The sequence below is a fragment of the Perissodus microlepis genome, chromosome 3, assembly GCF_051167445.1.
Source record: "Perissodus microlepis isolate ML-2025 ecotype Zambia chromosome 3, ASM5116744v1, whole genome shotgun sequence".
Classification (NCBI taxonomy): Eukaryota; Metazoa; Chordata; class Actinopteri; order Cichliformes; family Cichlidae; genus Perissodus; species Perissodus microlepis.
The window spans coordinates 28,417,091-28,439,851 of NC_140463.1; the positions used below are offsets into that span (position 1 = coordinate 28,417,091).

Consider the following 22,761-nt stretch of genomic DNA (forward strand, 5'->3'; position numbering starts at 1 on the left):
AACCTGGCAAATGCTTTTCCCTTCCCTCTATATTTCCTCCTCCAGTCATTCCTTTGCCAGGTCCAGACCGAGGAGGTGAGGTTGATCCTGGTGGCCCCACTTTGGCCCCACATGGCCTGGTTTCCAGCTGTCCCACTACTCCGGGCCAGGACTCCCTTTTCTGAAGGTCCTCCTGTCCCAGGTGAAGGGGGTCACCGTTCCATCTTTTCCCAGTAGGACCCAGTAGCGCTAGGGGTGTTTTGCCGGAAACCGAAAAGAACATAAATGGGGAAAATAAATGACAACTGGCAAGCTTACTTGATACAGTCTGACGTACAGATTCCAGGGAAGTTAGAAGCCAGACTTAAGAGGCACAGAGGGAGACTGAGAGGTGAAGTGCTGGGACGTGAATTGAATCTCTGTATAGACTCAGAGAAGATGATCTCCACAAGCTCCGGTAGGTGGGTGAGCAGTTACACAGACACCCCTGAAAAGGACAATACTCCGACACTAGACAACCGTTGTGCAGCTCCTTAAGAACACTTCTGATGAAAGCATCTGACGAGTAGCAAGTGTGCCAGAGGCTCAGTGAATTGCTGCCCCACCTACCTGCAGTGATGGGAATAACGGTGTTACAAGTAACGTTGTTACTAACAAGGTTACTTTTTTCAGATTAATGAGTAATCTAACTAATTGCTATTTCTATCGTTACAACATCGTTACCGTTACAAACAAGAGCATGCGGTGCAGTTGCGTTACGTTTTGTCAACAGACGGTTGAAGCTGTGTGCAGCTTACCACATCCTATATCAGTTGCACAGAAGTAGCTGTCTGCGTAAGTCATCTGGGTGCTACGGCTTTAAGTAACTGCGCGTGCTCCTGTGGACGGCAATCACTTTCTGGAAGACGACCACTTTTTGGCACAACACCTGGAGCTAAGGGGGCAAAACAATCGCATGAGTGCTGCTGTTCGACTGAGGAAGAATAAAGTAGTCGTGGTAAGCCAATCACACGACCACTTCAAGATGACAAAGCAACAGGGTGATATATACCAGTTTTTAAATTGTGTTTATAGGCCAGAGTCATGATAAACAATATGTACGTGTGTTTTTTCCTGAATAGTTTCGTCACGTTTACTGTCTAAGGACAGCGCTAGCAAACAGTTTCAGACTGACACCCAGTGACTTACAAATAGAAGGACTGGTCCCCCATTTCCTCCCATGAGTCCTGGATCGGGTCCTTCAGTGCTGTGCTTTTGAGCTGCTGGAGGTTGCTGAACTGCAATGTCTGTCCCTGAAAAACACTCTTTTTTGCTGGCCATAAAATCTGCCAGGTGGATTAATGAGCTCTGTCAGTACACAGGCAATGCTGCTGCTGGACTGGAAAGTGGTGATCCTCCAGCCCAACAGTTACGAACATCTCCCACTGGGGACCTGGACAAGGTTGCAGGCCTGGTTGCCCTGTGCCATCTCTGTGCTTTGTCACAGCATGTCTTGCAAATCTGGTCGTTCAGGAAGACAGACCAGCTTTTTGTGAGCTTCCACTGTGGAATTCTGGGCAGACCCCTGTCTAAGTCACAATTGTTCCACGGGGTTGTGGAGGCCATTCAGCAGGCATATGCCTCTTCAGATGCTGATCTTGGTTCTTTGGACACAGTTACACCTACATTTACAACACACAGAGATTTATTTTTCTTCTGCAACATGTTGTGATGTAAATAATAGACTCTGAAGTCAAAGTCTTTTTCCTTTATCATCACAACTCTGGGAAATATTTAACACTCAGCCAAGCAGACTAATGCATTGCAATAAAAAATAACTGAATTGCGCCCTCTGTTGAATACCAGCTCTAAACACAACCCAGTGTTTATATTTGAGAGGTGTTTTTGTATGAGAAAGGTGGAGAATGACAAGGATCTGACTGTCTGAAGTTACACAAAGAAAAATATATTCAGATCTGGTTTTGTGGGTAGAGAGAGTGACGGATTCTCTTGAGATTTCTTAATTCAAATATACATACACTTTTGCAGTGAAATGCTGCAAAGAGAATACATTCAGAGAATACACATATACCCAGGGACAGGGACCCTAGAAACAGTACAACAGTAAATTGTTGCATTTTTCTTTTTAACAGAAATTATTAACCTATGCCCATAAATGTAAAAGAGAGATCTATATGTGCATGCAGCTAAATTTGTGCAGGTCCACCACACAGCCCATCCAGTGAGAACCTTGTGCGCTGTCCATGGTGCTGAAATTTTAAGGTAAATAAATGTAATATTTCACTATTTCTAGACGTGTGCAATAATGCAAGATTTGATATTAATCTGATATCGAGTAAAATACACGACTGATACCAGTACCAATACTTTTTAATAATTCAGCTCCATCATCAGATTGCTAATTCTGACTGAATGAATTTTCATGACCTTTAAGTGTTTTCTTTTTTTCTTTGGATTATTAATTAGTTCAAACCTGGGACAGAAATAAAAACAATAATCTAGCACATCTAATAGTATTTTAACTACAGTAATCATACAGTATCCCTTTCACATTTAGCACAACAGGGTAATTATATTGAATCAAATCTGAGCCATACTATATTTGGTATATTTGTTTCAATTCCTGTAATTGTTTTCATTTAAATGTTTCAGTGAGATAAATGTATTATATCAAGGTTTTAGCATAATCGAGAATTTAGGAGTTGGCTAAAGTAAGAATGAGCCATTTCCACTATAAATTAAAGTAATATAACTGAATTATCACTATTACCACAGTTATCTGCCTGGATATTCTTTACTTACTGGGTTGCTGGACGGTCCTGGTTAGCTGAGCACGTTTGCTTACTTGCTTGCCTGGCACTGCTGAGTCAGGTGACAGTAAAATTAAAACACAAGAGAAGAGAAGCAAACTGTGGCTGCTCTGTGACACCTGAAAGCAGCAGCATTTACACAGACAGCCAGGTTGACTCTTTGATGAAACCGCAGCAGTGCATACAGGAGAACAGAAACTGAAGTATCCAGCTCATTACGCTCGTATTGATCAACATTGATACAAATGTTGGTATCAAAATTATCAATATTTGGATCAATCTGCACATGATTACTATTTATTTGAGTCCAATAAAACTTTATTAATGAAACCGAATTTTTAAAGTTTGCTAATGTAAATGCTTTGATCACTATGACACCATCCAAGGCCTGATTATTTTCATGATAGTGTCCAAAGTCAATATCATCATTCCTCTGTTCTCTCTGTTCTTCAGTCATATCAACATCTTCTCATTCCTTACAATAAATTATAAATGGATTAATGTCTCCCTCTATTGGCCACCAGCTGTAAGCACAGTCCAGTGATTGGACTTGGAAGCTGTGTTCAGAGTTTGACATGGGAAATATGGGACAAGGAGCTATAACTTTATATCCACACTGACACTTAAAGCCCGTCACAGGACCGACCTTGAACACTGATGTCTCTCTGATGTGGAGAATAGATGACTTCAAATGTTCTGTTAGCAAGATGTCAGGTAGCAATGAAGTGAAAACAGAATAACTAAATGAACATGTCATAAATAATGATAAGAACAGCTGTTAGGAAGCTGGAGTTCATGGAGGAAACCCACACAGATGCAAACTCCACACAGAATCACCTCCACCTGTGATTCAAGAACAGTACAGCACATATGGAGCACACACAGAAAATGATATCATTAATATGAAAATGAATTTGCCTCTAAAAAGTAAAATATGAGAACTTAAATTAAACAATAAGTTTGGTTCTTTGATAATAAATAACATAAAATGTTCTAGTAACACATGTAGCAATAAAGTGAACACAGAAGGACTAAATGAGCAGATCATAAATCAACAATCAGGAAAACAGCTGCTCATGAAATTCCCGCTGTGCTCTTTGTCTGAACTCCTTGTTTCCTCTCTGCTGTGTGAAGTTTGATGAGAACATGAATCAATCATAAATCTGCTGAAAGGAAGACTTGTGGCTCAAACCACAGGCTGTGTTTCCTCTTCTCTATGTGGCTCAGTCAGAAATCAGGAGCTCCTTTAATTTCAGTGTATAAAAAATTCATGAAGCAGGAGAGAAAGTTAGAAACTATATTTTAAGTAGTTTAAAAGCGATTTGATTTTTACCAGCTCACTTTATCGAACAGATAATAAAGAATCTACAGTGTAATAACATACATAAAATAGAAAATCAAGATTTATATGTCATACACAGAGTTTTCATGGCTTTGGTGAACATGAGACTGACACTGTCAAAATAAATTGGTATTACATGAAAGTACGGGCCAGACCTCCCTGAGAAAACTGGAAAAACTGCTTTACAGTAAAAAGGCTGCTGAGCATAACGTCACAGCAGTTGTTACTTCCCATTATGTTGATAGCTTTAGTTCATTTTGGAGGGTTGTAAAGTGTTTTAAATTACAATGAGTGCCTTTAAATAAAAGCTCTCTTTCAGTGGATTCATGCACAACACTGAACAGCTGTAACATGTTGTTGTTGTCTGACACACAACAACAACACACTTTATTTATGTCACACTTTTATTAACAAAGTTACAAAGTGCTTCACAAAAAGACATTTATAATATATTACAAATACAAGAAACAATTAAAAAGACAAAAACAGATCTGCAGTACATTAAAGTCCATTAAAATTACTATCTAATGGGAGAGAAACAAGTGAAACACACTGAGCGAAGTGAGGAAATATAAACTCAGGCTATCGGGATCATTGCTTTGAATTCAAAACCTTCTCCTTGTCACTCAAAGTGACTTCAAGTATTTAAGAGACTTTAAAGAGAAAAAACAGCTAAAGAGCTGCTGTTAGGATTTTAGAGCTGTGGCTGAATTTGGATTTTGTCACAATCTGTAGCTGCAGACTCTGTGGCTCTTTGTAAGGACCCTAATGCAGGCAACGAGAAGAACAAAATCAAAATTTTAACAAAAAAACGTTTTTCATGGCTGGAAACAAACATGAACCAAATCAGGTTAACCAAAAATAAACAAAGAATTGACTGAGAAAAAACAAACAAACTGGGAAAGCTGAAACTTAAAGTAACAGGAAACCTGGAACACTGGGAATACCTTGAAGCACCTTTGAAGGATTGAGAGAACATGGATACATAAGGATTAGCAGATGCACTGACAACAGACACAATATATACACAAGAGGGTGATCAGTGGAAACACATTGGAAAACAGCTCTGACGAATTGAATATAACGAGACAGGGAAGCCAAACCAAACACACTGAACACGGGATGAAATACTGTCAAAATAAAACAGGAAGTACATGAACACATGAGCTTGAAGCAGAAACGGGGATAAACAAACAGGGAGACAAAAGATGAAACACAAGGAGATGACAAAACATATTGACACTACTAAGACACACGGAGGGTGAGTGAGCAGAGACATGGATGACACAACAGACTCTCACAAGCGACACAGGGATGAGACAAACACACAAGTGGAACCTCACAGACAATAAACCATAAACTGGAAATCAAGAAAACTCAGAAACATAGAAAGAACTAAACTCCTGGTTAAACTGTATAAACTTAAACTTAGACCATCTTCACACTTTCACAGAGAGACTCACAAAAGCAAAATAACCTCAGAATCTTTGGTCAACGACCCAGCACCCTGACAGATTGACATCATTGTAGTCAGAGCTCTCCTCTGCGTCACCACGTTGCCCTGTTGAGGTGATCAAATGAAAGCATTTCAAAACAAACTCCCTCTGTTCTCTGCTTAAATGCATTCATTGTCAAGGAGAATAATCACCAATGTATATTTTGCATTTTAAATCTCACGTTTTGTGCACTCACTTGTCTTGTTAATGACTTTGAGCTGAATCACAGATGCGACATTGGCGTAAACATCTTCTGCTGGACCTGAAATAAGAATCTTACTGATGTTAATGTTCCCTTCCGTGAATCTCAACATTATTATGTTGGAGGGGTTTGTGTGTCCCATGGATCCCAGGGGCTATGTTGTTGTTGGAGGAGGGGGGGTTGCCCCCTGGTAGGGTCTCCCATGGCAAATTTTATCCGGTCCCTCACCCAGGACCAGACAAAGAATAATTTTAAAAAAAAAACCTGAATGAGAGGAACAGTTCACTCTGCCCTTGAAAGGGTTAATGGGGTTAATGGTGTCCTGCCATGAAGCAAGGCCTGGGGAGGGTGCCTAAGAGCAAGCACCTGGTGACCAGGTGGGTCACCAGGTGCTTGCTCAATGGGGCCCGGCTGGGCATAGCCCAAAAAAAGGACATGGGTCCACCCTCCTATAGGCAAACCACTCACAGGAGGAGAGGGGAGTAGATTGGTGCTACGTCCACTGTACCAGTACGTCAAGATGAAGAGAGAACTGACCATAAAAGTGAAGCTCTCAGTTTACATCTCTACTTATGGTCACAAACTCTGGGTTAGTGACCCCAAAGAACGAGATCGTGGATATAAGCAGTGGAAATCAGCTTACTTCGAAGTTTGGCTTGCTTCTCCTTTAGAGATAGGGTTAGGTGTTTGGCCATGTGGGAGGGGCTCAGAGTAGAACCACATTTGAGGTGGTTCAGGCATCTGACAAGGATGCCTCCTGTGTGAGCTTTTCAGGCATGTCCCACTGTGAGGAGACCCTGGGGCAGACCCAGAAAATGCTGAAGAGATTATATCTCTCGGCTGGTGTGGGGAAGCCTTGGTGTTACCCCGGACAAGCTGGAGGATGTGGCCTCTCTGTTTAGGATGCTCCCCCCACGACCTGGCGCCCAAGTGTAAGAAAATAGTTGGACGCATGGACTTCAATGTTAAACACAGTTATTATATAATCATCCAGCTTCCACAAGCTCAATATTAATGAAAGTTTATACTTTACCATTTTCAGTGTTTTCAGACCTTCTGATTATCTCATAGACACAACGATCACCTGCAGGTCAGAGAAAATCAGTCACCTCATGTTTGTGATGTTATTTTAAAAACAAATATTATTGAAAATAACATTTATATTAAAAGCTGCAGCAGATTTAATAAGTACAGTCTTGTTGCAAACAGCATCATAATATTATAAATAGATGAAAAACTAACCAGCAAGAAGAGAGGAGTACACTTGCTGATGATGGTGTTGATTGAACGTCTTCTCACTAACAGCACCTTTATTAAAAATGTAAAATAAGACTTTTGCTTTTAAATGAACCTCATGATGGATTTGTGTCTTTGAATGATAAAGAGTTTGTGTTAAGTAAAGGAAAAAGTCTCACTGTTGGTTGCTGTGCAGCGATACAACAAGAGCAGGAGAATAATAATGAGAGAGACTCCACAAACCAGTCGAACAATCAACCACACAGGAGATGAAGAGCTGTCAGCTCCTGACACAGTTACTGTAACAACAAACAATAAAGTTTAATTATACTTTATAATTCATAAAATAATTTTAGGAAAGTTCTCAGAAAATGAAGCAAAGTGACTTCAAGACTTAAAACAAAATCATTTACAAAAATTAATCGCATGTTTTGATCCTGCTCACCTTTAACTGACATCCAGCTCTGTGCTGACTCTCTTCCTGAGTACTGACACTTGTAGAAACCTTCATCAGACTTTGACACCGCAGAGATCTTCAGCTCCCCTCGGGTATCATTTTGAATAAGTTTGTCATTGTGATAGAAAAACACATTGGAAAGTATTTTTTGTGTTCTCAAACTGCAGCTCAGACTAACAGAAGCTCCCTCAGTCACAGGATGAACAGGACTCACCAGGATAGGACCATTACCATCATCTGTGACACAATCACACACAATTGTTTCAGTCACATCAGCTGCTGCACACTTTTAGAAAAAGCTGACAAACAATAATAAGAACAGATTGTAGAAATGTTTTTCATCATGAAGATCTGATCTTCTGTGTTTAAAAACTGCTGTATGTGTCCTATGTTTTCCACATAAAATTACTTCACATACAGCAAAGCTGGGACAAAAGTTCATGTGATGTCTAAATCATTCAAATCCAAGTAGTAAATGTATAATAACATACTCTGTACAGTGATGTTGACTGCACTGCTGAACTCTCCTGATCCAGACTCACACCAGTACACTGCAGTATCTGACTTTGATGTGTTGATGTCACATGTGGATCCAGTCATTCTCCTACAGTCAGAGTACAGTCGGCCGTCCTCAGAGAACTTCCTCACTCTCCACTCAGTGAAGTTTCCCTCACAGGTCAGTGAGACAGAGTCAGAGGTGAAGTGTTGCACTCTGTCAGGACTCACTGTGAGAGACGCTGCTGAACGAACATCTGGAAAAAAAATGCAGTGAAGAGACAAAGCTCACAGATGTTAGGATTCAAAAGATCACTGTGAAAATATACGTTTGACTTTTGTGTGGTTCACATGAGTCTTGATAGTCATGCAGCCAGATTTACAGACTTTCAAATCATCAACATGAAAATTAAAAATAACTGAGACAAAATTCCTCAAACTGACCTGCAGACCAGACAAACTTTGGTTGACTGTGATCAGTGTGATACTCTGGGTCTCCTCTTCCAGCTCTGCACACATATCCTGCTGTGTGTGTCTGTCCATGAATGATGTAGGAGTCCTGTGCAGTCCCACTGCCATCAGGTAGCAGCTCATAACTGGAGGATTTCTCTGATAGATCAGGAACAGCTTTATACCAGTAGAAGCTCCATCCTGCAGACGGATGTTCAACCTCACAGTTCAGAGTTACTGAGGCTCCAGGACTCAGCCATGATGGAGACACAGTGAGGACAGGACGGGGTTTATCTGTTCAACAAAGATTTTCTCTCAATGTTTCGTCTCTTAACTCTGAATTCAATGTCACTAAAATGTTGACTCACAAATATTTATGATGAACTTTAAGAGTGAGACTATCTAAACATGTCAAATATCTCAACATGTACTAATAAAAACACATTTTTACAAACTGTTTCTATTTCCAGGTTAAATGAACTAAGACTCTACTTACTGTCAGAAACTGTCAGTGTGACTGAATCACTCCACTCTGTTGTTTTATGCTGTGAACTTTTCATTCTGCCCTTACAGCGATAGTTTCCACTGTTGGATGATGAAGCAGATCTAATCCTGTATTCATTTTGATTTGGAGCTTTTATCATGCTGTTTGTTTCCCACTCATAATCCCACTCAGTGTCTCCTCCATGGATCTCACATCTGACAGTGATCGTCTCTCCTCTGTATATCTCAGACCAGTTTGGATACAGAGTCACAACAGACCTGTTTGAGGCTGTTACTGTTCAAGAAAGTACAATAAAAACACATGAATGTCAAAAATGTTAATGCCTTTTGTTCTTCATCTTCCTCCTTAATCAGGAATTTATCTGACTTCATGTTAAACTGACCAGTTTTCCCAATCCTGACTGACTGGCTGTCCTCTGTGTAGTAAACTGGGTTTCCTCTTCCTCCTCTGCACCTGTAGAGTCCTTCCTGTGAGACACTGATTTGTCCATTTGAGTGGAAAACTGTATCTTGTGTGGTCAGGGCTTCAGAGGATTTCTCATCTCTGTACCAGTAGTATTTCCATCCAGATGATGATGATGGGTTCACAGAGCAGGTCAGGGTCACACTGCCCCCTACTGGAACAGCTGTGTTATCAGCTCTCAGTTTGGCCTTTGGTTTATCTGCAGTTCAGTTTAGAAAAAGAACAAAAGTCAATGACTGAATCAAACCAGTTGAAATAACTTGGTGGAAATATGTAAATAATAAATATCACATAACTTTAATGGTGAAGCTGCAACAAACTGTACAACTATCACACAAACACAACACTAATCTTTCATATTTAATTTGCAGCATTTCTAAGTTAAAAACACACATGAGGAACAATCAGTGGATTTAATGTTTCTTAGTGGATGTGGTGGAGCAGCTGAGACAGATTCAGCGTTTGTTCTGCATTTCATCTTTCATGTATTAGAGCTGCACAGCAGAGAAGTTACTCTCATATGTTTTGTTCTCTTCACTGTGAATAAAAAGCTGCTGTTCAGGTTTTTGTTGTTGGAATAAAAACAAAACATTTTACTGACCAACATGAAAGACAGTTATAAAGTTGTAAGAAAAAAGAAGTGCTTTTTCCTTATTTAGATACTCTGGATGAAAGATCTTACATGACACAGTCAGTGTGATGATATCACTCCACTCTGAGAAGAAATAGTCCCTTCTGCCCCGGCAGCTGTATCCTCCACTGTCAGACTCAGTAGCTCTGATGATTCTGTATTCATTGGATGTTGGAGGTGTGTTTAACTTGGCTGCTCTCCATTCATACGTCCACTGAGCTCCTTCACCTCCCTGAATCTCACATCTGACAGTGACTGTCTCACCGCTGTATATCTGAGTCCAGGATGGCTGCAGGGTCACAGTGGGCTTACTGGGAACTGTTTACAGAAAAATATCCAGTTAGAGACAAATAGACACATAAAGATAAAAAAATAAGACGGAATAAATTCGTCTATTTGTCAGGAGGTGTCTCTCATGTCAGGGTTAATAAACTCACAGTTGTTGAATGAAATTGTTAGCACAGAACACAAAATAACATCTCAGAAATAAAATAATTAAACGCACGAGTTTCTGTAACTGTGACGTCACTGCTGTCCTCTGTGTAGTAAACTGGATCTCCTCTCCCTCCTCTGCAGTGGTACAGACCTCCTTGTGAGACACTAATAACTCTGTTTTCTTCATTTCCTCTCATGAGCTGAGCTTTAGAAGAGACTGAATCACGTCTGAACCAGTCAAACTTCCAGCCAGCAGAGCCCTCCACAGAGCAGCTCAGTGTCACACTGCCCCCTGCTGGTATGATTGAACTGTGTGCTGTCAGTGTGGCTCTGGGTTTACTGGCTGCTTTAGAAACAAAATGAGTAAAACATTAAAACATAATCAAGAATAAACTTGTGACAGTACTGATCACACTTTAAACACTGATTAATTTATCTGCAAACACAAACAGTAATTAGTAATCCTGCATGTGGGATGGGAGTAGAGAACTGGTTCCCAGTATTCAAAGTCCTGGGAATCATTAGTCTCTGCCTGGTTTTCGATCCAACTTATCGGTTCTTGAACTCTCGCTTTCAGTTTGCAGTAACAGTTTTTCTGTTAAGACAGATGTAAACATGAAAACATTAAATGTCAGCATGAATCATGGTCCAACTTACATGAAACTGTCAGTCTGAAGGCATCACTCCATCCTGTGAAGAGATAGTCACTGCTACCCCGACATCTGTAGTCTCCACTGTGGGACACTGAAACCCTGCTGATCCTGTATTCACTGGATGTTGGAGGGCTGTTTGTGTTGGGTGCTGTCCATTCATATTTCCACACCTTTCCTTCACCTCCCTGAATCGCACATCTGAGAGTGATTGTCTCACCAGTGAATATCTGAGACCAGCTGTGCTGCAGTTTCACAGCAGCCAAAGCTGTTAACAAACAAATAAACACAAATATTTAAATAAATAAATCAAGAAGAACCACAAAACAAATAACAAAAATCATAGTTATAGTGTTACTTTAATTCATTTATAAATTTCATTTTTATTTCACAACAAAACTTAGCCCTCACCTTGTTTCTGAATTGTAACTGCAGCACTGTCCTCTGTGGAGAAAACTGGATCTCCTCTCCCTCCTCTGCAGTAATAGATGCCTCCTTCTGAAATACTGATAGTGTGCTCTGATGTTCCAGCTCCTATTTTCTGACCTCCAGAAAACTCTGAATCACGTCTGAACCAGTCAAACCTCCAGCCAGCAGAGCCCTCCACAGAGCAGCTCAGTGTCACACTGCCCCCTGCTGGTAGGATTGAACTGTGTGCTGTCAGTGTGGCTCTGGGTTTACTTGCTGTATAAGATACAGAAAAAGTTAATCTTTAAATTGTTGGTTGTCTAAGGAAGAAATTTCTTACAGCACTGATTATGTGTTAAACATTGACCAATTTAGAAAACAATGTGTAATTTCTCTGCATGTGAGACATCAGACTGCCTAGAAAAGTTTTTTTTTTTTTTCAAATCAAAAATAGTTTGAATGCCTCATCTCTGTTTTCTGTTCATTACTGTTTTAATAGTTACAGTGCTGTGAACAACTTCTTTACTTTCTGTCGGAGTGGGAGGAGAGTCTTTGAAAGAGAAGTATGTGTGTGTTTTTAAAGTCGTCTTACTACAAATATTATTAAAAAGTTATTTGAAAAAATCAAGTTCACACACAAAAGCTGACTGGAAGTTATTTTCTATCATTAACATTTCATTTTAAATGTTGTACACACCTACTACAACAGCAAAATAAAATGTTAAGCTGACGTTCATCACTTTCATGTATTTGTACAGTTTTTTAAGTTATAACACATTATTTGTTTTAATTATTTTATTTATGCAGAGATGGGTGAACTGTTAACTGTTAGTGATCTGAGCCCAGCAGTAAAACTGGGACATCTGAGCTTCTGTTGTTTACCTGTGTTTGTTTTTTTGTTTGTTTGTTTGTTTTGTTTTGTTTTCAAATAAAGTGAGTGTAAAACAGCTGAATCACAGACAGAAATTGATTTTTAAAGAATGATCATAAACACACTTTTCTCCACAAAGTCGTTATATGTACATATGAGACTTTTTCAGGAAGAAGTTGGAATGAGTTTGATTTGCTTTCATAAAATCACTTTGAGGTTAACATGCAGATCAATGAGTACAATGGAAATAAAATCAAAAACCTTTCTATCAAACCCACTCGTGTGTGTGTGCTTCAGATTAATTTTAATCTACGGCAGTTTTTGATGAGATGATTGAATTACTTTTATTCTTTTTTTAAAGAAGTTTCATATTTGTTTTCATTTGTTGAGGGAGTTTGAAGAACTATATTTTTATCCTGTTTGTGTCATTATTGTCCTCAGGTGATGGAGCAGCAGGTCAGCATTGGCGTCTCTATACCAGCTGAAAGTTCATGACACAAAGTGGTGACAAACTGTCTACAATGAGGCTACTATCAGCTGCAGCTCTTTGTCTGACTAACAATGTAACATGCTTTGTAGACCATTGAATTCATCCTGTGCTGACCATTATGACATTTGTCAAATGGAGATCACACAACAAACATGACTTACTTGATGCTGACAATGTGAAGGCTTCACTCCACTCTGTTGAAGAATATGAGTCATCTCTGCGTCGACTCTTACACATGTAGTCTCCACTGCTGGACCCAGAAACTCTGAATGTCACATCATTATTGTGTGTCCACTGTGTGGGTGTCCTGGGTCCTCTCCATTCATACTCCCACTCAGTGGTTTCACCTCCTTCCTGCACCTCACATGTCAGAGTGATCGTCTCACCTCTGAATATCTGAGGCCAGTTGGGTTGTTGTTTTACAACAACTTTATTGGAAACTGTTTACACATATTAACAGTTGAGATACAAACAGAAACATGAAATCAACACAGAAAACTTAACATTGTATGTTTGATAATCATGAGTGAATGTATATTTCAAACTAAATTACTGAACTCACAGGTTTTCTCAATGGTGACATCATCACTTATATCAGTGTAGTAAACTGGGTTTCCTCTTGTTCCTCTGCAGCTGTAGATTCCTCCTTCAGATACTCTGATATCTCTGTTTTGTTGATCTCTGATTTGACCTTCAGAGGTTGTTTGGGTTCGTCTGAACCACTCATATTTCCATCCATCAGAGCTCTGCACAGAGCAGGTCAGTGTCACACTGCCCCCTACTGGTATGATTGTTGTTCCTGCTGTCAGTGTGGCCCTGGGTATATATGCTGTTATGAAAAAGAAGAGAACAAAATGCACACCTGATACAATATAAATGTATAAAAGGTTAAAAAAAATCCTTTTTTTTTAAATCGCCCCCCCAATAAAATCTACAAATGTCTTCATTATATTTTTTTTTTTTTTCTACAGTTTAAGTCACTTTAAATTTTTCTGATTTCTGTCTCAACATGGTGACAGAGCTGCAGTAATTCAGGTTGTAGATCTCTAAATAAGCACAGTATAAACATTTGTCCATTTTCAGGCCTGAAGAATTCACACTGAATGTAAACTAATGCAGTTCACTGTTGAAGGAAACACACACACACACACACACACACACACACACACACACACACACACACACACACACACATTTAGACAACAGAAACATCATCACCTTAAATTATATCTTTTGATGTTTCTTTTTTTCATTATTTAAATTAAATTTCATCCACAGTTATTCTTGTTATACAGTAAAACATGCACATGCTGTAATGACATATTGTCTGAGTATTTTGGTTGTAGTGTGTACTGTGAACAAAGTTTGGTAAAATGCAAGGATCTTTGCTAAAGTTCCAACACATAAGAAATACAATACTTTCAATGAAACATTTATTAAACACACATTTTTTATAATTCAGATGAGTATTTTAACAGGAATCACCACAGTATTAATCACTGAGGACTTACCTAATACAGTTATAAAGACAGTATTACTGTTCTTTCTATCATATGACCCCTTCCAGCTACCAGAGCACTGATATTCACCACTGTGATCTGTAGAGTTAATTTCAAATGTGTAGTCTTTGTTCTCCCTGTAGCTGACATAGTCTCGACCATCCTTGTTGATTGCATAATACCAGTCAGTGTCTCTTCCTTCATTCATGTCACATTTGAAGGTAACAAACTCTCCAATGAAATAACTGGACGATTTGGGTTCAATAGTTAGCACAGCACCTAGAATCCAACACAAACAGACAATCAGACAACAGACAATCTGAAACACTTTATGCTCAAGGCAAAATGTTGATTGATTATTAATACTTTGTTTATGTAGAGTCATACAGGTTGAGAATAATCTTTGCTAAATAAAAAGGAAGAAATAGAAAAAGTGAAAACTGTTCAGTCACCTTGAGCGTGTCCACTGCAGAGGAGCGTACAGAGCACTACAATAAAGAGAGAAACTTCAGACATTATCAAACTAAAGACACTCAAATCATGTGAGTGTTTTGTTTATGTTAGATTTGAAATGTAACATAAATAAACACTGTTGGTAATGATGTGTCTCATTTCTTGAATAGTGAGTTAATGACCTTCTTAATTGACAATCCCACTAGGGTTTAAAGTGCAGTCGCTTTCTTACCAAGCTCCTTAAAACACTTGGAGATTTACATCTACTATGATCTGAGTCAGTGCACTAAAATAGAATCCAGTCTACAAACAAACATGGTGATAACAAAACATTAGTGTCCTAAAAACGGTACAGTCCATCCTCTTTGGGCAACAGATGAACGACTGGGTTCCAAAAGGGAAATGATCTCCCCAGTATTTCCTTTATGTATTTGACTTTTCAGTACTTATCTCAAAATGTATTTTTGAGATCAATGACATCTCAAAAATTGATGTCATTGACAAATTGCAATGGGTCACTTCTCTCAACAAGAATTTCACTAGAAGGTGATATATAATATAAGGTGGAAATAATTTACATGTCTTCAACAGCAAACACCATTAAGCTGAAGTTAAACCTGCCTACTGGGAGTTTAAAAAAAAAATCTCTATTTATGGCTGGACAGCTCTAATCTTCTTTTAGGAAGCAAGTTTCATTTAGTAAGGAGTAGGATCAGTGTAGTACTCTTTTATACCTTGACTAAGGAAGCAGTTTACTGTTAGTCTGCATTAAAAGGCTGTTTAAATCTAGCACTGGGTTTAATCACTGCCGTTATATATTTAATCAGTGTCTACTATGATTGGTTACATTTTATATTAGGATGTCAAAAGCATCAAATTATCACTGATGGAGAAACAAACCTTTCTTAGATAAACTAAACCAGCTCCACTCTGATCTGAGTCAGTGCACTAAAATCTAATCTAGTCTACAAACAACCATGTTGGTAACAAACATGAGAGTCCTCTGATCACATGATCTGCAATGGTACAAATGACTGATGCTCTGTTCTTCTTACTAAAACATGTTTATGGATCAGTATGAATCAAACAATAGAAGTCAGTGATGTACTCACAGAATAGGCCCAGCTCACAGAGCAAAGTGGCTCCCATCCTCACATCCAGCAGTGACACGTCTGAAAACTTCTACAACTTTCTGTAAAGAGAGAGAGTGAAGCAGCAGCACAGCAGATACCAAAGAGCTGTGAAGGAAACAAAGAGTTTTTAAAACTTCTCTCTGCTTCCTTCCTTTTACACAGAAATAACAACTTAACAAGGTCTGACCATGTTTGTCAGATTGTTATGAAAAGGCCTGTAACACACAGACTAAACTGACCAATAACAGACAGACAGTAAGTTTCATTACACATATGTGAGCTGACTGAGGGTTAAAGAGGAAATGAGGAAAACAAAAGTCCAAGACTTGTTTTAAATTTGAAAAACATTTATTTTATTTTAAATGGATCCAGTCTAAAGTTTCAGAGCCTCAGAAATCAACAGCAGCACTGAGACTGGACTCAATGATAAAATAGTTAACGGGAATAAAAATGTTTAATTTACTGCTCTGTGTGCTACATCATCAGATTAATGAGTCACTACATTATTCATATCTTATCCTTTTTTACAGCAGTGTTACATTTTAATGTTTTAAGTCTGATATTATTTAAAGATTTTTAATCACTATTTAATAATATCTCTGCAGCAGGTGGCACTATGTGTCCCTCCAAACTATCAGAGCTCAGCTGATTCACAGAAGCAGGATTCAGCTTCGAGAGCAGAGTCCTGCAAATGTGTCGACTGTGTAGACTTTTATTGGGACAGAGAGGGGGAGGGACTTTCACCCACCCAACACATGCTTTCGTGCATCCTCTAAGGTCCTGACTGCACGCTGTTTGAAGTTGATGATGTCAGCGTCTGCTGAATGTTCATTGGTTGGCAAGTGTAGCGAAATACAGCAGGAAAGGAAGAAGCACAAAAAACACTTCAAAGGTCAAAAATGCACACATGCGAGAGCGTAAATCTGGCGTGCGATGGCTTCTTTATGCATCAAATTGTGCCTCAGCTGGAGGAAGCCAAGACAACACTATGGATATCAACACTGATGCAAATGAGTATCTTCATTCTGTTTTAGTATTGATTAATAACACAGTGTAGATATCTAACCCTACTCTAGACTCTAGTCTCTATGATAATAAAACTACTCTGATATTTTCTGTCTCTGACATTTCACTGCAGATGTTTGAATTTCTAAAATCTGATTGTCTTTTGTTAACATTAAAAAGTAAAAATAAAAGTCTAATTATTTATTAAGCATCAAAAAGGAGAGAAAAATAACCATGTCTCACCATCAGCATTAACGTAGAAGAGAGTAATGAAGTAAAGATAAAACATCATTAGGATCAAACTGACAGAAAATCAAACAAAACAAACTAAATTAGGACATTAGTTTTAAGAGTTTAAGAGTATTTTTCTGTCTCTGTGCATAAAAAGTACGTTTGACACATGAGAAAACATTTTAAACTTATAGTTATAAAAAATGTTATAAAAGTTTAATTTAAAATGTATTAATATATGACCTTAAAGACAATAACAATGAGTCAAGTGCAATAAGCAGCGATGTATCCAACACGATACTCCAGACTAAACTGAACCAAGGAACCAGCCAACATTTGTCTGTAACTATCATAAACATCACAAATATGCTTTGTTCAAACTCTCAGATAAACACTTCAAACCTGTGATACACTCTAATTCTCACACATGAGAAACACTTTCATTAATCAGTGCCATTCAAACAATGTCACAAATGTACTCACACAATAACCCCGTCATGCAGAGCAAAGAGTGCCCCATCCTCACATCCAGCCCTGCTGCACTCTGATCCTCAGCTGATCTCAAACACTTTGACTTTACATCAATAATAAAAAGAGAAGCTGCATTTAATACAGATAAGACCAGAGTGTTTCTTCTGACTGTGGCCTCTCTGTGCTTCCTTTCCTTTTATACAAACCTCAAACAGCTCCTGTAGCTTTGACCACAGCAGTTGTGTGACGTGTTCACATTTCCTGTCCACTGCAAACATGCAGGCTTGCTTCTTGTGTTTGCTTCTTACCTTCTGTTGTTTCAGGTCAGGTGACATATTTTACCAGCTCATAATTATGTTTTATTCGTAGAGACTTTTATGTGATTTTTGCAGTGTCCTGTCATGACATATGCAGCGAGGTGTTGGACTTCAACAATGAAGAAACCAAACAGCCACTCGATAAACACACTGTGTCCCTCGCTCTGCATCCTGTTATGTCATTTTTTTTCCCAAACTCCCGTTTCTGCTTCCATGTCTGAGTCTCAGGTCTGTGTTTCTTAGTCTGCATGTTTCCTGTTTTATTTTGACAATATCACGTTCTGTGTTTAGTTTTGCTTCCAGCTGTGTTTCCACTTCCCTCGTCACCCTCGTGTGGTGTGAGTTTTCATTCGTTCATTGGCAGGTCATCTTTTCACCATGGGCCATGTTTCTGTTCATCACGAGTCACGTCTCAGGTATTCATGTCATTCATGTTGGTGACGTTTAAGTTTCATGTTCACTGTGTCTAGTGTTAGTTCTCTCCAGTTTAGTTTACTGTTAACATCGTCCTAGTTTCCTTTCGATCTCCATTTATATTGTTGGTCCAACCTAAAGTAAACGTCTCAGTTTTTGTTCATTCCTGTCTCGAACATCTGCTCTTACTCTTACACCACGCACCGGCCACCCGGCCATGACAAAAAACTTTACACTGTTGTGTATTTTTAACTCCTTGAATGAGCCATGATTTTGTTTGAACACTGATTAGTCAAAACAACAAGTATCATACTGCACTACTATCATACCTGCATTGCTCTAACTTGCCAAGAACCAACACAAATCCTGTGTTTCCTATCTTTTTCTGCAACTCGGGAGTGATGCCACGCCCGATTTCCAACTTCCAAGTTCGGAGGTATCTGGAATGCAGCGCAATGACCCACTTTTCACACCTTGTCTCATGTCATGACACACATAATTAATAGTGGATTCATGACCCTCTTAAGGGACAACTCCCACTATGGTTGTCTGTCTGGGTTCTCTCCAGGTACTCTGGCTTCCTCCCACAGTCCAAAGTCATATATTATTATGTTAACTGGTGATTCAGGTTGTTGCCTGCAGGTGTGAATTTTAACATGAATGGTTGTCTGTTTCTCTATAACCTGTCTAGATTATCTTTCACACTATGACAGCTACTATAGGCTCCACCCACATTGAGTCCAAAAGGACAGAACAGTGAATACTTTAAAGAGCGGTTACTTTGTGATTGGCTAGTCCCTCCACACGAGTATGTAGTGTGTCTCAGTTTGTCACTCAGGCTGTAGTATTAATCATAGTAAAAGCATGAAAACTCAGCCACCATCCTTCATTCTGTTAAACACTTTCTTACAAAGGTTATGATTAAGGTTTGTTGCAGTATCATCTACACACACTCACCAACATGTTCATATCCAAGTGTTTGATTGTTTAACAGCAGGTGTGTTTTTTCATCCCACCACTTTTCTTTTAGAAAGATAAAATACATTAAAATGTAACTTCCTCTTTTTAGCTTATTTTCAGGTTATATGTAAAAGTTAAGTGCAGAAGTTTCAGTACTTATCAATATTTTAATATTGTAATGCTTCAAGATATGAAAACTAAAAATATCTAAAAACTTGGGGACTCTGTGATGCTGCAGAGTCCAGCAGACAGTTTGGAGTCAAACACTGACGTCATCATCACAGGTGTAGGAACCATTTCTGTAACAGCAGCCAAACAGACACATTAGTATCAGTAGGTATAGATGATTTACTGGCTGTGAGGAACTGGCCTGTTTGGAAGTTGCAGTAAGAAGAAAAACATGTCTGTATATGATTTTGTGGACAGAGAGAGTGTTGGATGATTTTATTTATTTCAGAGATAAATGAACATTTACAGCACGTCCATGCAGAGACTCTTAAAGACATGAGCGTGAGAAACAAGCTTTTCACAGTTTCTCTTGATGCCCACATGCTTTATTTATTCTTTAGTCCAGCATGTGTCATCACCACAATAAAGCTACTTTTAACCTGTTTTCACACATTGTCATACCTGCACATTTCCACTGTGCTGTGTTGACTTTAAATAAAACAAACCACAGGCTGCATTTCCTCTTATAAGGGTATCTGACTTTCAGCAGATAAAAATAAACCTGTTGGAGAAAAGACTTAACCAACAACAGTCTTTACACACATGTAGACATCACAGTCTGTTCAGAGGAACAAAGATCTTATTCTGTATTGTCTTATTTATGGATTAATCTTGTATTTTTACTGCTCATTGCTTCTTAAATAAAACAGATCACTGTATTTATTCTCAGGTCTGGCAAAAGTTTTGCATTTATCAAAATCATCTACAGTTTTCTCCACCTGGAGGCAAAAACAAAGACAATGTATGGTGTCCAAACCACCAAGTTAACCAGCAGATTAGGAGGAAGCAGAGGGGCGGGGATCAGGAAGGTCAGGTGGTTATCAGCAGAATATGAAAGAGCAAAAGAATTAAGTGTGGTGTTTATTTTTCCATTAAAAAAAGATTTGTCCACAAGAAAAAGTCTCAACACAACATAAGATAATATCACACATGTTGTGTCACAACATCAGAAATTATGAATCACTTTCAGCCAATTATCAAGAAACGTTTCTACAAACAACAAATCTCTGAGTTCATGTTGTTTCTGACTCAGTCGATGTCACAGCTGCTCATTGATCCTGTTCTGTTGCTTCAGGTTTTCCATGTTTGCATGTTGTCAGCTGATCTCAGAACAGCAACATGACACTGAATATTAATGTTGTGTGAGTGTGTGGTTTAGGGCCTCCATCCTGTGATAATAACCAGGTGTTGAGATGAGGACTCACTGAAATCAATTTATTTCACATACAGTTAGCAAAATGCAAAATTTATGCACATAGTGTTATACATATACACACACAACACATGACAGGCACTGTGGATTCAAGAGCACTGGGCATAATCAGCAAATAACCACAGATGCATGATGGGATATGATTTAATTTTTTGTAAACTTCTGAACAAGAAGCGAGCTGATATGTTTGAGGTGGACAGCTGACTGTAGATTGTAGCTGCTGAGCTCAGTTCAAAAGAGTTAACGGGAAGGAAACAGAGGCTCCAGTAATGATCACCCCACTGCCTCCTACTGGCCATTCTTGTTATTACACCATTTTAAGAAAAAGTTGCCATATTAATGTTCATTTGTGAGCCCTGAATTTCTCACAGACATCAAAAACATGTTTTACCTCCTCTAATACACTCGCCTTCATTTTATACTCATGGCCACCTTTTAATGTCACAGAGGGGTCGATGCTTTCTCTTGATGAATCAAACTGCTGTGAAGAGGTACAAACAAACTGCACAGTGATGTTGGTGCTCACACAGTCCAATCATAACCATCCAGTAAGGATTCACTGATACTCTGTCAAAATGTGACACTCTGTCTTCCTTCACTTAATAGACTCACAATAGACTCTTAATAGACTCACACACACACACACACACACACACACATACTTACACAACGCACAGACAAGGTGCTCTTTGTTTGTATGCATAAGTCATATGTTAATGAACCTATGCATACACATGTAACCTCAATAAAGAGCAGTGTTATGGGGGGAGCGAACGAGGGCAACTGGGGTCAAGCGAAGTAACGGCGTTTGTCCAGTTCTCTCCCGTGCACGAGAAACATAAAGAACTTTGCCTGCTTGGTGTTCAATGCTTTTCGCTGTGTAGTTGAATTGTCTTGAACGTTCCAGCAAATAGGTTTATGCTACAAACCTATCAACCTGACACTTTTTATGCCTTCAACTAAGGAAATACTTTATATTTATATTTGACCATTACAGCATGTAGTTGTCAAGACTTGTCAAGTCATTTACTGAACAAAACATTTTTCTCTTCTCTCCACTTTTCTGGGGCTCAGATACAAATCATGAGCCATTTTCAGATGATTAATAAACAGCATATTGCAGTTAGAAATGACATTTTAATACACATCGCATCACAGTTTACTTAGAGGAACAAAAAAGTGTTGTGTGATATTATTTTGTAGAAAATGTTGCATTTTTAAAAGCACCACAATTATTTGATGCACATCAAACTGTAAGCGTCATAAAAGACACAAACATCACCTACAGAAAACTCTCTGGTGTGCAACTGCTCTGATAAAACACTCTTCAGCTGAGTTTGTTGTTGCTGATGTGACCAAACCATGTGAACAGTGACACATGATGGAAGTGCTGCCATGAAATGTAAGAGGACCACATGCAAAAGCAGCACAAGTCACAGAAAAACATGAAACACATTCATCCATTTCTGTAACAATGTCTCCAGTTTAGGGTCACAGAGGGACAGTGGACACTGGGAGGAAGCTGGAGTTCATGGAAGAAACACACACACATGCAAACTCCACACAGAATCACCTCCACCTGTGATTCAATTAAGTTAGTAAAAAGGCTGCTGAGCATAATGTCAGAGCAGTTGTTACTTCTCATTATGTTGATAGATCATGTTGGAGGGTTTGAAGCTGTTTGAAATGACAATGAGTGTCTTTAAATAAAAGCTCTCTTTCAGTGGATTCACAACACTGAACAGCTGTAACATGTACTCTCAGTCTGACACACAACAACAACACACTTTATTTATATCACTTTTATTAACAAAGTTACAAAGTGCTTCCCAGAAAGACTTTATAATATATTAAAAAGAAACAGTTAAAAAGATAAAAACAGATCTAAAATACATTAAAGTCCATTAACATTATTATC

General features: G+C 38.7%; 1 protein-coding gene across 1 annotated transcript in view; it reads right to left on the reverse strand.

Moving 5' to 3' along the window:
- Window positions 1–4,480: 4,480 nt before the first annotated feature.
- LOC146390986 (basement membrane-specific heparan sulfate proteoglycan core protein-like) overlaps window positions 4,481–22,761 on the reverse strand; it is a 34,131-nt gene continuing 15,850 nt past the window's right edge. Inside the window, exons 16-34 of the mRNA XM_084922544.1 lie at window positions 15,984–16,053; window positions 14,871–14,906; window positions 14,431–14,697; window positions 13,482–13,748; window positions 13,081–13,359; window positions 11,556–11,834; window positions 11,158–11,418; window positions 10,571–10,846; window positions 10,117–10,383; window positions 9,355–9,633; window positions 8,964–9,245; window positions 8,462–8,761; window positions 8,014–8,274; window positions 7,511–7,759; window positions 7,245–7,364; window positions 7,072–7,137; window positions 6,863–6,913; window positions 5,824–5,889; window positions 4,481–5,692 (exon numbers count right to left, since the gene is read on the reverse strand). Coding sequence (XP_084778670.1) covers window positions 5,610–5,692; window positions 5,824–5,889; window positions 6,863–6,913; window positions 7,072–7,137; window positions 7,245–7,364; window positions 7,511–7,759; window positions 8,014–8,274; window positions 8,462–8,761; window positions 8,964–9,245; window positions 9,355–9,633; window positions 10,117–10,383; window positions 10,571–10,846; window positions 11,158–11,418; window positions 11,556–11,834; window positions 13,081–13,359; window positions 13,482–13,748; window positions 14,431–14,697; window positions 14,871–14,906; window positions 15,984–16,053 — 3,759 coding nt within the window. The 3' untranslated portion in view covers window positions 4,481–5,609. The remainder of the gene's footprint in view (window positions 5,693–5,823; window positions 5,890–6,862; window positions 6,914–7,071; window positions 7,138–7,244; window positions 7,365–7,510; window positions 7,760–8,013; window positions 8,275–8,461; window positions 8,762–8,963; window positions 9,246–9,354; window positions 9,634–10,116; window positions 10,384–10,570; window positions 10,847–11,157; window positions 11,419–11,555; window positions 11,835–13,080; window positions 13,360–13,481; window positions 13,749–14,430; window positions 14,698–14,870; window positions 14,907–15,983; window positions 16,054–22,761) is intronic.